Source organism: Cuculus canorus, chromosome 1 (genome assembly GCF_017976375.1).
Source record: "Cuculus canorus isolate bCucCan1 chromosome 1, bCucCan1.pri, whole genome shotgun sequence".
NCBI lineage: Eukaryota > Metazoa > Chordata > Aves > Cuculiformes > Cuculidae > Cuculus > Cuculus canorus.
Genome location: NC_071401.1, coordinates 130,016,632 through 130,031,268, shown reverse-complemented (window position 1 = coordinate 130,031,268; position 14,637 = coordinate 130,016,632). Strand labels below are relative to the sequence as shown.

The window sequence follows — 14,637 nt, the reverse complement described above, 5'->3', positions numbered from 1 at the left end:
TTTGAATCTGGCCAGGGATGTGAAGGGCTACAGGAAGAACTCACCAGTTTAACAGATGAAGGGAAATGTCTTTTTTTGTCTTAGTATTTACTGGCAAGACTGGCCTTCAAGAAACCCAAGCCCGTGAGACCCAAAGGAAAGTCTGAATCGAGGAAGACTTAAACCCTCAGTGCAAGGCAATTAGGTTAGGGAATGTTAAAACAAAGCAGACTTAAACAAGTCCATGGTGCAGGCACAAGCACTGATGGAGCTGCCTGACATTATTGTAAGGTCACTCTCAATTATCTTTGAAAAATCGTGGTGATCATGGGAGGTTCCCAAAGACTGGAAGAAAACAAATGTTATGGCTGTCCTCAAGAAAGTCAGGAAGGAATATCTGGGGAACCACAAGCCCATCAGCCTCATCTCATTCCCCAGGAAGGTAATGAACCAACTGATCCCAGAAACCATTTCCAGACACGCGAAATACAAGAAGGTATAGTCGACATAGATTTACAAATGAAAATCCTGCTTAACCAACTTGATAGCTTCCTGCTGTAAGGGTGGTGGATGTTGTTCATTTCTGCTTTAGCAAGACTTTGGACACTGTTTCCCAGAACATCCTTACAGACAAGCTCAGGACATGTGGGTTAGACAGTGGACAGTGAGGTGAACTTCAAACTGGCTGAATGCCAACACATTATGATCAGTGGCAGAATGTTCCCTTAGTGACAAGTACGTACCCCATGGGTCAATATGGGGGCCATTACTGTCTAACTTCTTTAATGGCCTGGTTGACAGGGCAGAATGCACTCTCAACAAGTTTGCAGATTACACAAAACCAGGAGGAGCTGGTGATACACCTGATCATCCTGCTATTCAGTAAGCCCTTGACAGAATCATATAATCACAGGATACCAGGTTGGAAAGGACCTCAACGATCATATGATCCAACCTTTCTTGGCAAAAGCATGGTCTAGACAAGATGGCTCAGCATCCTGTCCAGCTGAATCTTCCCTGGGGAGATTATTCCAATGACCTGTTGTTCTCATTGTGAAAAATTTTCCTTGTGTCCAACTCAAATCTCCCCACAAGCAACTTGTACCCATTACCTCTCAGTATTTTCCACATGACTCTCTGTAAAAAGGGAGCCCCCATCTCCTTTGTAGCGGAACCCTTTAAATACTGGAACTTGGTGATGAGGTCTCCCCTGAGCCTTTTCCCCCCCCAGTGCTCAATAAACCCAGTTCTCTGCGCCTTTCCTCATACGGCATGCTTCCCAGTCTTTTGATCATCTTTCAGCCCTTCTCTAGACTCTCCAGCCTGCCCACACTTTTTTTTTGTAGAGTAGAGACCAAAACTGAACACAGTATTCTAGGTGTGGCCAGACAAGTGCTGAATAAATCCCACTGTTGCTATAACTCAGCATCCTGTTGACTCTCTTTGCTGCAGCAGCACACTGTCCACTCATATTGAGATTCTTGTCCACCAGGACCTCTATGTTCCTTTCGACAGATCTGTTCCCCAGCCAGGTAGATCCCAGCATGTGCTGCACTCCTAGATTATGTTTTCCCAGGTGCAAGACCTTACATTTGTCTTTGTTCAATTTCACAAGGTTCTGGTTAGCCCACTCTTCCAGCCTACCCAGGTCTTCCTGCAGGGTGGCTCTCCTTTCGGAAGTGTCCACTTCCCATCCTGCTTGGTATCATCAGTGTACTTGATTAGGGTACACTTGATCCCACGATCCAGATGACTTAAGGGTCTGTGTTTGCATCAACCTCGACCTCTGTACCCAAGGCCTGGGGCTCAACAGTGCTGGTAAAGACAAGTGTTAACAAAGCGTTAAGAACCTCTGCCTTTTCAGCATTGTTGGTGACGAATTCATATCTCATGTTTAGCTGCAGGTCAGTATTTTCCTTCTGTTTCAGCTTGTTGTTTACATATCTAAAGAATCCTCTTTTGCAGTTTTTGATGTCTCTAGCCAATTTCACTTTTAGCTGAGATTTTAAATGCATCTATGCGCACCCTGGTAATGCCTGTGTAGTCCTCAACAGGTATCCATTAGCTTTTCCTCTCTGGTATGCTCCTCTTGGTTTTGAGCAGACTTAGAAGCTCGCAGTTAAGTCAAGGCGGGGATGTCTCCCACTCACTCCACCCACTTCCATTACTTTTAAAGGGGATGAACTGTTTTTGTCCTTCTAGGATATCATTCCTGAAAAACTCCCAGCACTCAGTATCTCCCTTACCGTCCATGGCAGTTTCTGATGGACAGCTAGAGTTTAACAAAAGGAAATGCACCAGTACACAATAAGGGTCAAATTGAAGGAAAGTAGTTTTGCAGAGAACTACCTGTGGTAGTCAATACACAGTCCACCTGTGTATTGACTACACCACTCAGCTTGATGTCTACTGCAAACTTGCTGAGGGTGTAAGTCAACCTCATCATGTCATTAATAAGGATATTTATCATTGGTCCTACTACGAATCCTAGAAGAGCAACCACTTGCTACTGGTTTCCATTTGACACTGAGCTGTTGACTGTTACTCTTTGGATATAGGTCAAGACTGAACCAACTTTAAGACTCCAGTTTCCATTAAGAAATACAAACTTTTTTTGCAAATTTGAGAGATTTTTGAAGGTTATGTTAATTAGTAAATAAATTCCCACTTAAAATCCCAGGTAGAGTATAATAAAATGTTATTTCAAGTGTCCATACATGGCAAAACAAATACATCATTAAGCTGCTTCAACACAGCTAGTGTGCAAGCACAGAAGCAGCTATGTTTAACCCACTGCAATAGTTCAGAAACAGGAAAGACAGTAAAGCAGTATGGTACTTTTGCTGTTTACACAATTCAGAAATGTCAGTCATCACTAAATCTCCAGAGCCAGGTCAAGAAGAGAAAAATTTGTTTCATAACCTATGGTTAACTGTACTTTCAACTCTCCTTCCCTAATCTGACCTAAAGTTAAGGTGAAATTATCTAAAGTCTAATTGAAGCTGTAGCAAATAAGCTACAGCTTAGCTTTTCTGCTACAAGCATTCTTATACACTATCACATTTCAGTAAAGGAAAACTAACTTTTTCTCTTAAATTCATATAGAGATGTTGGAGGGGGAATATCACAGAAAAACAAATATTTTCATCCTTTCATTTACCAAATTCATAGATTTGTTGTAATAAACACATCAAGGTATACTTATCTTGCAAACAGAGGTAAATCTGCTAAGTCACTTCTTCACCGGTTTCTCTGGAATGGAGATAACCTTTGCAGTCAAAATGACCCAAAATTAATTTTAAAGGTGAACTGCAGTTTGAAGCAAGAGCATGATTACTCATGCTGTACCGTATTTAATTCAATATCATGGCAAAAGACAAATTCTTGGATGTTATCTTCCATCATTATCATTATTTTTTTTCTCCCAAGAGCTACCCCCAGCCCCCACCTCAAGCAGAAAAATTGGTCTCTTTATCAAAACAGGATAAAGGCGTACCTGTATGCATTGGGGTGGCACTATATCTACTAGAGTATTAACATACAGGGAGTACCTCCTCCAGAGAATGTTAGATCTTCTAATACAGGACAAAAAATTTATTCATATGGCCAAATAGCATTTGTAAACATGACCATTTCACCCTGTCACTTCAACTGCAAGTGCTGCCAAGAGCTTGCTTTACTAGATAGCTAACTGCAAGACTGCGTCTTGAAATTACTTCAGGAAATAAATGTTAGTATAAGGTCATGATTGCTTATGTACATTAAAAGCACAATACAGGGAACTTCCAAAACAGGAGGCTTTCTCTCAGAGCATGTGCGTGCATTGCAAATAAGCAATTCCTACTGTCAACATGAACAGGCCTATTAATCAAGGAAGATGTGCATTTCAGATTTCTCTCATGAGTACTCAGGTTTCAGCCACTGAGTCTCCTCATCATATGGACAGCTGATGGATCACTTATTGCAGATCTAGCACTGGCTAGAAACGGACAGCCTTCCTGTATTAACAAGAAAACAGAGGTTTGGGAAGTTAAAGATCCCAGTTTGTTCTTCTCTCAAAGGCTGGCTGGTACCCATATTAAAGGCAAAATTATACTCCCCAGTTGTCAACACTAGAAAAGAAAGGAAGAGGTGAAGGCAGACAGAAGGCACAGAAGACCTGAGTTAATCCATTAGGGAAGCAACAGAAACAAGTAGAGAATAGAAAAATGAATAAAAACAGAGAAGGAGGAGTGGGTAAAAATCAAATGATGCAGGGAACTGAGAAAGAAGATAAGCAAATTTTTACGTGTATTAGGTATAATTTTTGAGATTCATATTATGTTCAGTCCTAAACTGTAAGTACGTAAAAATCACTGCTTGTACAATTTAAAGGTAAAACTATAGGAATAATCTAGCACTAACACAAAGTCTTTTGGTATGCTTTATGAAGTATTTTAAAATTTTGAAGCATCACCTCCAAAAACAGGGAGACAGAGACAACCAAGTATGCACTAAATTTTATATCAATGTGTGAGATATATGGGTCCAATATATATAAATCACAAAATTAACAGGCAGTATTAATCAGAATTTTAAACAACTTCATCTCTCAGAATTAGGAGGGAAGAAAATAGTCCAAAATCTGAAGTTCACTTTTTCCTTTCTTTACTTAATTGCACTTTAAGTCTTTTCCTCGTAATTTGAAGCTTTATAATTCAGATGTGACATTTGCAGAGGTACTCAAAAAAATTCAACATCAACAGTTACAGAAATAAACAAACCAAAAAGTAAATACCATCAATCACTGTATGTAGGTTACAATGGCATTTAATCCAAGCCAGGTGTTACTGCATGATCCAGTGGAGTTTCTTTGGATCATTATGCACTTACCTATCAATGTTTTCTTCATGATAAGCTTCCTCTCTCACCTTTGTAAAATATCATTTAAACAGAGAGTCTATAGGACATGCTTTTTCACACACAAAACTCTAATTCAAAATGAAATGATAGTACTAAGCTAATTCATTTTTAATCGTGACTTTTTGCAACAACAGGAATATTGCTAAACAAAGAAAGCACACTGAAGTCACTTTTCAATATAACTTTTAAAAACTTTCCCTAAAAGAAGGTAGAACAGAAACAAAGGATTCCAAAAGAAAACATTTTTGGTGCTTTCAAAACAACTATAGATTTACTAAGTCAGAAGAACAGATGTCAGTTGCCAAAAGAAAAGAGTCTATTTCAAAAAGAAGGATCATACCACATCAACTATATTGTTCTTCAAAAAAAAAACAGAAAAAAAAAAACCTAGCCTGCTTAATTTCCAGAAAGGGTTGATGATGGGAAAAAGTGTGTACAACTGCAACCAGAATTTTCCAGCAGCAGTGCAGTATTACTTCAAATGTGACTCTGTGGTAAATCAAAGAAATAGCAGGGGAAAAGCATGATCCAGTACTTAGTGAATCATCAAACAGTTGTCTACAGATAGACCAAACATCAGAAGACTTATCAGCTCAACAATCTAGCCAAATAATTAAGTTCCAACTCAGAGCAGCAGACCCAGGAACTAAGTTCCCTTTCCAAATTAAATGTTCCCTCTCTGATTTGCAAATAAGAGAATATCCCCTCCTAAACAGGATATTCAATTCGCTATCGATGGCCTTTCACTATATTACAAATTGGGTTTTACTAGTTTTAAAATGCAGCATTTGTTCATTACTACAACATATTTCAATGGAGCTGCAGCAAAATTGTAGAGTTACAGGATTAAAATGGCCACTATTTCTGCACTGCAGTCAAAACCATATATGACCTATTAGCACTGAATGCCTTGAAAACATGCAGCACCTCACTTAGAGTTGGGGTGTTAAAAGTTGAGATGAATATATACATCTATATAATCAAAAAAAAAGAAAAAAAAAAACTGACACACGGATAAAACTAAATAAAAATCAGACATTATTTGCATGTTTCCTTCCTCTCTAAATAAGTAAGGAATTTAGGCTAACATTGCATTTATACAACTTTATGGTTGCAACATTGCACACAAGTCAAGAAACCTAAAATTACTCTTCCCATAGCAATTTAAATGCAGCTACATTTTGTATGCAAAGAAGTTAGAATTACATTATGTTATTCTGCCTCTTATATAGTACAAACAGCAAAGAGGGAATGCAGGAATCGTAACTCTAATTTTACCAGCTTGTATGAATTCAAGATCTCAGACAGACCATCGCATTAAATATCCAAATAACTCTATAATACTAGCTAATAGTGATTTGTTTATTCTGCTGTCCCTTTACTGTCTCTAGCTGTTACAGTGACAGAAATGTGGAAAATACTACACATTCTGTTTAATCTTGAATTTTAAAGCTAATTTTATTGTTACTTCTTACAGTAATAGTAAAAAAACAAGAGGAAGACAAGACGAAGTTTATGATGATCATTTAGCTGGTCCACAAATCAGAAGGTCTTAAAGCAAAATCCAGTTTTATAACATAGCTAAGTGAACATTTCTTTCATTGAGTAGGATGTTACACATATAAACAAGAAAAAAAAATTGATGATTATATTACCATCAGTTCTAGGAAGTGGTGTAACCAGGAATTCAATACAAATTATTACAGCAACCCTGAAGTACAAACAGGAAAAAATGTAATAGCTACTTAAAAACCATCCAGTGCACCAAAAAAATTAAAGTGAAGCTGAATTACCAAGAAGAAACTTTTGAAATGTTCTAAGTCTATAATATTTAGTTAGCTCTGCTACAACACTGAAGAAGACTGAAAACTTCAATGAAACATTTGTCTTGTATGCAAGACTTCATACATCTATTTAATGAACAATGTTGATTTTTGCAATGGAAACGATTTTAATTCCATTGTCTAATGTCTAATTACACAGATTTTTATTATGTAACACGAAGTAGTCCATATTCATGTCAGCTAACATTTTACAAATTATTAGCCACAGCTATTCTAGAACATGCTAAGTTATTGTTAAACGCATATCTACTGTAAAGTGTTCTTTTCATCTGTTCCATGAAACAGATCATAATAAGGATAAGTGATTTGAGTCACAATAATACACTTGTGCAAGTGGGCTATTAAACCTATGTTGCCACTAGCTTCAAATGTGAGACTGATCTTAAACCCTTTAAATTCAAAAGGCTTTGGATCAGTCCTGTAGATTCTTGACAGAATATTTGTTGGACATAAATATACTCTATACAACTCCCCACCACCCTGGAAAAAAGTAAGATACTACTAGAAAGATATTACCTGGAGTGCCTCGTAATGATCTTGATGTGAAATTACTTTTTCTTTTTTTTCCTTCAAGAAATCAATTTCTAGAATACTATATTTTTCCAGTAGACATTCTAGTTCCTATAGTTTACAAAATAAAATACATGAAGTTACAGATATTTGGAAATTGTGAAAATACAGATTCAGTTATCATTCCAACTGATTCAATTTCTGAAATATATATTTATTATAATACACACAGATAAAGGGTTGTGCAAGAAAACTCTGATCGTCCATTTTCAAGGAGTATAAGGTATTTAAAATCAAAGACATGTACTGGAAGGCATGTCATTTGAGGAATAGCTAAGGTCACCAGGTTTGTCTAGTTTGGAGAAAAGGTGATAGACAGGTAGCCTTATTGCTCCCTACAGCTTCCTGTGGAGGTGAAGTGGAGATGGAAGTGCTGATCTTTTCTCCCTGGGATCCAGCAACAGGACATGTGGGAAGGGTTCAAAGCTACACCAGGGGAGGTTTAGATTTGACATTATGAAGCATATCATTACCAAAAGGGTGGTCAAACACCATAACAGGCTTCCTAGGGAGAGAAGGTTGATGGCCCAAGCCTGTTTGTGTCTAAGAGGCCTTTGGACAATGCCCTTATTAACATGTTATAATTTTCAGTGAGCCCTGAAGGGCTCAAGTAGTTGGACCAATTTATTGTTGTAGGTCCCTTCCAACTGGAACTATTCCATTCTACCTATTTCCATATCTTTAACAGCTTGTTATGCTCCTCTTCAAATGCAGAAAAACAAATTAAACGTATTTTAGCAAATGGTTTCACTAAAAAGACAAAAATCTCACTACATACAACCCTAACGATCTCTATCTACACCTCCAAAATAAAAAAAAAATAAAAAAAATACTCTGTGATCTTGCAGAGAACCATCCTAGACGCCTGCCCAACATGAACTAATAGAAAGGAAGGAGAATGACAGTACTGACAATAAACTTCAAACTTATCTGCTATACAAAGAGCTAGAGACTTTTTTTTTTTTTTCTTAATGCAGATGTTGCTTTTGCCAAACTCATTCTTACTATACATAAGCTGCTGGCACCTTTTCAGATGCTCAAGAACAACTTATTTCTGCAGCCATGCAGGAAGCCAGCATAGAAACAAATGACCTGCCAGATCACTGTACAGCTATTCAAACAAAAGCACAAGTGAGAAGGTCATAAAGAGGACAGTAAGAGCAGGTCTGCTTAGTTCAGTCCTGCTTTTGGATGAAATAATAAAAACAGTTCTTGAGATTAAAAGCCTTTGACTCTAAGAAACTGATTGTGTAACACTTCCTCAATTCAGAGCCTAGCTCTCAACGTAACTACTCTTAGAGTCTGTAATCACGCTTCCCTTCAAGCTCTCCTCCACACAATTAATTCCTAGCAAAATAAAACCATTCCAGACCTCCTCATCTCTGGCTGTATTACTCAACTCCATTCTAATTTTCATTTCTAACATGACATTTCCTCCTTCCCCAGTGCAGCTTGATAGCAAGGAACAACACTAAGAGTAGCATATATTGAATTTACTCCTCTCCCACGCCTCAGTGACCTTTTGCTAAACTCAGACACATAACTACAGACGTAGCCCTGCTTGGTACTCTATCACATTCAGGTCTATCATATTTATATTTAGGTCAGAAAGAATATGAAGACAGTTAACAGAGCTCCCAGGAAATAAAAAGCAGGTGTTACATTCATAATGATAGCCAAATACACTTTCCTCTCCAGTGACCATACCATACACTCTGAAAAGACTGGGGAACCACTATACCTTCCAACAATATGGCTTCTTGCTACGAAAAATTGTTCATTTTTTTCATTTCCCTCCTCCTTTTAGACTAGGATTTTTTTTTCCCTGAAGCTTCAGAAAAGAAACAGCCAAAAATAGACACCAGACAGTTAAAAAAAAAACACAAAAAACCAGCATTTTGGCTGAATTTGGGTAATTTCTCTGGAATTTGGCTGATTTCTACAAAAATTACATTGCAAATCTCTGCGAGCTCCAGCTGTATTTAAATCCTATACAAATGCCAAACATTTTCATTAAAAAGAAATATTCATACCTTTTTATTTTTTAATTTTTCTTCTTCAGCAGTACAAAGCTTGGTTTCCAGGTTTGCAACCGCTTGTTGAAGGTAGCTCTTTGGTTCATTTGTTCTCTGTGTCTCAGCATCAACCAAAGCAATGGTTGATGTAATTAAAGTCTTGTCTTCAGTTACATTCAAAGAAGCAACTGGAATATCTGCTTGAACCTAATTCATAAAAGAAACAAAAATGGTAAAGGATATGGTAAAGGGAATTTGACTCCAGTCAAGTCAAATTTCATTTTCAGATACATTACAGAACCCAAGAACTGTAAATACTAAGGTTACTTTTTTGAAACACTTCTCTGAAATTGGTCAGGCACACTCTCACAGGTAGGATCTGCCAGTCAAGATGAAAGCTCCAAAATGGAACAGTAGCTAGTAATTCTAAAAGGCTTCATATCAGTCTTTCCAATCTCCTCAATTGCTTTTTAAGAATACTTTACAAGAAGGCTTTAAGAAGGAAGATGGCACAGATACCTCAGTTTCCAACGAGGTGAAAATACTCAAAACAGGTCAAAAGAGACAGAAGTGAACCTGAATCATTCATCTCAAAGCATAAGGCTTACAGGGAAATAAACTCTCCTTGGATTAGTCACTCCATGTTTTCACCCAACAGAGACAGCAAACAGTAGCCATGGAAAAGGAATACAAATTTTTTTTGCTAAAATAAATATCTCATCTTGAGGCTAGACCAACAGAATAAGAGGAATTGGGACATGTTTACAACATGTAGTTAATGCTGTTTCAGTGAACTGTAGAACTACAAAAACTGAAATGGAGGCTTCTAGCATACACAACCCAAACTAGATGAAACATTGATAATAAGACCATGTAATCAGAAAAACACAAAAAACACAGTTGAGGCATTTTGTGATATAATTAACAAATGCCAAAGCTTTTTTTTTTTCCTTCCTTAAAAAAAAAGTTTTAAAAAGGCAAAACCTTGTTTAAATCACAGCAAAGGAACTCAAAGGAAAAAGCCAGTAAATTAATTTCAGCTAAAACATGTTCAGCAAAAATTTGAAAGCTAAAAGCACTTGACATTTGGGTATGGGTGGAGAAAGGAACATCTCAATATGTTTAATAAGAGAGGTTTGACTGATATGATTTAATCCATTCCCTTAATAACTTTTATTCACTCAAGTAAAAGACCGACTTTTCAATAAAGTAGCTCTCAGGGGATTCAAAGAAAGCAACATACAAAAATAGCTAAGATCTCGACTGTACATGAATATATAAGACCCACAGACAAAACAGTGAGCAAGAAAAAGGGCAGTTTTGCTCTGAATTCCCTATGTGTAAGAATCTACAAGAAGCTACATGCACTAATTCTACTTCTGAATACTACTCAAGGTTAGAGTCTGGCACTGCCAAAAATTGCTGTTGGAACCTGAAAAGCTGAAGGCTTTAAAAATTATTTTACTTCAAAGTTTGTATCACACAAATCCAAAGATCATCTGTTGCTTTTAAAAGGCAATTCAATCTAAATTGGCACAGAAAAGATACAATGCTGTGACATTCAATACATCACATTCCCATGCAGAAACAAAAATTGTGGGTTTACCTGTTCTTCAAGAACAGCTGGGTTAATAACATCGGTGTCTGTTTGAATAGCTGTTGCCACATTATCACTCGATATAGTGAATGAGTCAGAAGGAACCAAGCAGGAAGAAAGCCCAGAGTGCTCCAGAAAGATGTCAGAAGGTATATGGACTTCAGATACTAATTCAAGGAATAAAAACAGAAAACACATACACAGTATGAAGAAGCATTCAAAAATTAATTCTGTTTCTGAAATCTATACCTAGCAAAACCCATCACAGTGGCAACAAATATAGTCAATTTCCCTGTTTAATGGGGTATGCGTATGCCTACGCAGCACAAGTGTACACATCAACCTAGAGGCATTCAAAAGGACACACTAATTCCTGAATCCAGGCACTCCATGTCTCATCTCCTTTATCTTCCAGTTCTGGGATTGAGGTTAACATAGAGGAACAAGTAAACCTCATCTAAGAGAATGAAAATAGACCACAAGACAGAAAAATATCAGGATGCTAACTGCAGCAACAGCAGACTTGGACATTAGGCAGGAAAAGAACAGCCAAGCGGGAAAATGGAAACTTAGATAAAAAGCCTAGAGGACAGTACTTCAGTAAACAGAACAGGAATCAGTCCAGGTAATTCAGTTTCCTTTATGTACATAAGATATCTGTGAAACCCACCAAAATACTCTATTAATCTCTTTCTTACCCTTCCAAATGTCTGCTTACAAAGGCAGCTTCCTATAACCATTATCTACTGTTAGTTCAAATGACAATGCGACAACAGAGAAGACCTTTTTGCTTCTAAAATAAACACTAAAATCTCAGTTTTATAATATCACTTGATAGCCTGAATTCCAGTTTGAAATCAATTTCCAACAGATGGAAAAACAACTAAAAGAATGTACTCAGCAATTCTGACTGAGCAGACAAGCTGTTTCTCTGAATAAAACTGTCAACTCATGAGATAAAACTTAGAATGACACTGATCGTTGTGGTGTCAGTGTTCATTTTTTGCTCTTGTTCACTATAGTATAGGCATTGCTCCCACATAAATAAATGATCACAAAAGTAGAAAAAAGAAACAGTCAGAATACAGATGAGGAATGGAGACTAACGGAGATTAAAGCTTAAGGTATTCACATATTTTAGGGTATCGAATACTAGATATAAGACTTCATTCTTCATATAATACAGGTCTATGCAGAACCTTCTATAATCAAATTGAGCTTTCAGTTATAGTAATGAATGCTTAGCATTTTGAGAGAGAAGAAAAAATAGAAAGAAAAAGAACACTTCTTAAGTTGTCAAAATAAAGCCTAGAAATGAGAAGCAACAACTGGTGACCACCTCTGAAAACTGTGGTTTAAAATTATTCAACTAAATACATGACTTTGCAGAAGATGAGAAAGGTAGCAACTCTCCAAGGCATCATTCAAATACCTTTTTTATAAAAATTTCTTTTCATTTTCAGCAACATTAAAGATTCATAAATTAGACATTCCTAGAATTACACATGCTATGTCTGTAATTCAAGATCTCTTAATTAATTCCTCTTGTGTATATACTGGTAAAATTACATTGCCATTTTAGTTCTGCTCAAAATTCACCTATGAAGATGACCCCTCAATTGTTCCTGCTTACCATGCCTTAGTTATCATAACGGAACAGTTTCAGAACCCCTGAAACAAAAACTTGCCTGTAATAAAACTACATGATTGGAGTAGAAAAGTAGCATCTACTCAATTACAGTATATCAAAAGTCATAAGGCCCAAGAAGGCTGAAATAAAATACAGACATAAGTCATTGCCAGAACTGTACCTAAAAAAAAATTTAATCTCATAATTTCTGAATGTTTGACTGTCCAATATTAAGAATATTCTATCACAGGTTTGTATTTAAGAAGAAACAAAGCAAAACTTTCTTTCTAATAATTATTTCTTTCATCGATGTATCTTGCTTTTCTGCTGCAAGGACCATTCTAGAGTCTAAAACATTTGAGAGTTACTTTCTTAAATAAAAAAGTATATCAAGTTACTCCCACTAACATCTATGAAGTCAATAACACCACATTCACAGTCAGATTTGGCCACTGTATTAAAAGACAGCACCATTTAAATATTAATATTAATGTTCAAACAACGGAATTATTTGAGAACAACATAATCATTACAATTTTTTTTTTCCTTCAGAAAGGTTAGTTTATGAATCTAAAGACCAAAAGCCCCTGAGAAGTGTCTTACAATTACAAACTATGAAAATAATCATCAGTTTTCTGGCCAGCCATAATAAATTCATACAGTCAGCCTCTTTGAATCTCTTCTGGGAACCAGGTGGACTAGTGATAAGGCACTAAAATATTCCATAATTTAAGTTCTTAAAAACTTAAATATTTGTTTTGTGTTCTGAACTGTACTTAAGGTTCAAACATAAGACTTAGTACTCCATTACTGTTCTTAGAAAGATCTCATCTTTTCAAAACAATAGCTTTTGATTTCCAAAGTGTATCATTGGTGTTTTTTAAAAAATATTTTCCTTTTTTTCAACTTTACAAATACACATTTACTGAATCCAAGCTAAGAAAACACCAATATTTGAGTAGTTCCCTCATATTTCTCTGAGGTCCAGAAACCGAGCATACAGTAGTGATTCTTTTTAGTATTTCCCTGTATTAAGGCTGGAAAGAAAAACACGAAATCCATCACATAATGACACTAAATAAGAAGGATTACTTGTCTTTACCTCGGTTAAACAGTCAGACAGAACCGAGCTAATACAACAGGTGGTTCTTTGGACTTTGGTTATAGTAGTAGCAAAGACAGCTAAGTAACGGGACTGCATAAGCCCTCTGGTAATCGACTTGGTAGAAAGAAGAAAAATGGTACAATATTTCTGTTGTACAAAATTCTTATTTTTCTCCCTTTCTGAACCAGCAACCACAATTAATAACCATTTTCCGATTCAAAGTACTGCAAAGAGAAAATTATCCACATAATACCAATAAATATTTTATCATACTGTAAGTCTACTGAAAAAATGAAATCAACGTTCAAAAAGATAGTAAGAAGCCCAAGACAACTTTCAAGGGCAAAAATGCTAACTGAGGCCTTAGAAATAATTTCTAATTTCTTCTTGCACACTGAGAAATACAGCAAGATTTCAGTATTTTGTTTTATACCTTTCATACATTACTAGTATCAGAAATGCAGGGAATGGATGAGTAACGTAACCTCTCCTCCGTGAAGTTTGCCAAATTTTGGCTGTATATAATGGTATCACACTCCAAATTTGTAAAAATTATCTCAACAGCACTGCAATACTTTTGAACTTCTGACATTTTTCAGCAAACCTTATCGACCAATAAATTTGTAGTGTAAGATAAGAACAATTATACACAAGTAACATTGCGCTGACAATTTAGTTATTTCCCTTACTAAAAACATTAACTTAAGTCAATGCCTAATAAGTATTTTGATCAATCCTATCAAAACTTTGGCTTTTGAAATAAGTTAATTCACAGCAACATTTGCATGAAAAAAGCCATGTAAAGATTTTACAGTATAAAAATACTCTCAATGCAAAGTTTTTCTTTTAATTTTGAAATACTTACAATACCTCAGTACAACCTAACCTAAGACTTCTATGTCACTTACAAAGCATTTAAATTCTACAAACCTTATTAGATTTAAATCAGGAGATAAATGAAATCAAATATAGCTTTAGAGTGTCTTAACACATTC

At 36.1% G+C, this 14,637-nt stretch overlaps 1 protein-coding gene across 8 annotated transcripts in view; it reads right to left on the bottom strand.

Moving 5' to 3' along the window:
• CCDC91 (coiled-coil domain containing 91) overlaps positions 1–14,637 on the bottom strand; it is a 144,130-nt gene that overhangs the window by 106,482 nt on the left and 23,011 nt on the right. For 7 of the 8 annotated variants that reach the window (XM_054076345.1, XM_054076394.1, XM_054076404.1 and 4 more), the window contains exons 4-6: positions 10,917–11,074; positions 9,329–9,517; positions 7,242–7,346 (exon numbers count right to left, since the gene is read on the bottom strand). In XM_054076345.1, coding sequence (XP_053932320.1) covers positions 7,242–7,346; positions 9,329–9,517; positions 10,917–11,074 — 452 coding nt within the window. The remainder of the gene's footprint in view (positions 1–7,241; positions 7,347–9,328; positions 9,518–10,916; positions 11,075–14,637) is intronic. The other variant, XM_054076356.1, reaches the window with a different exon arrangement.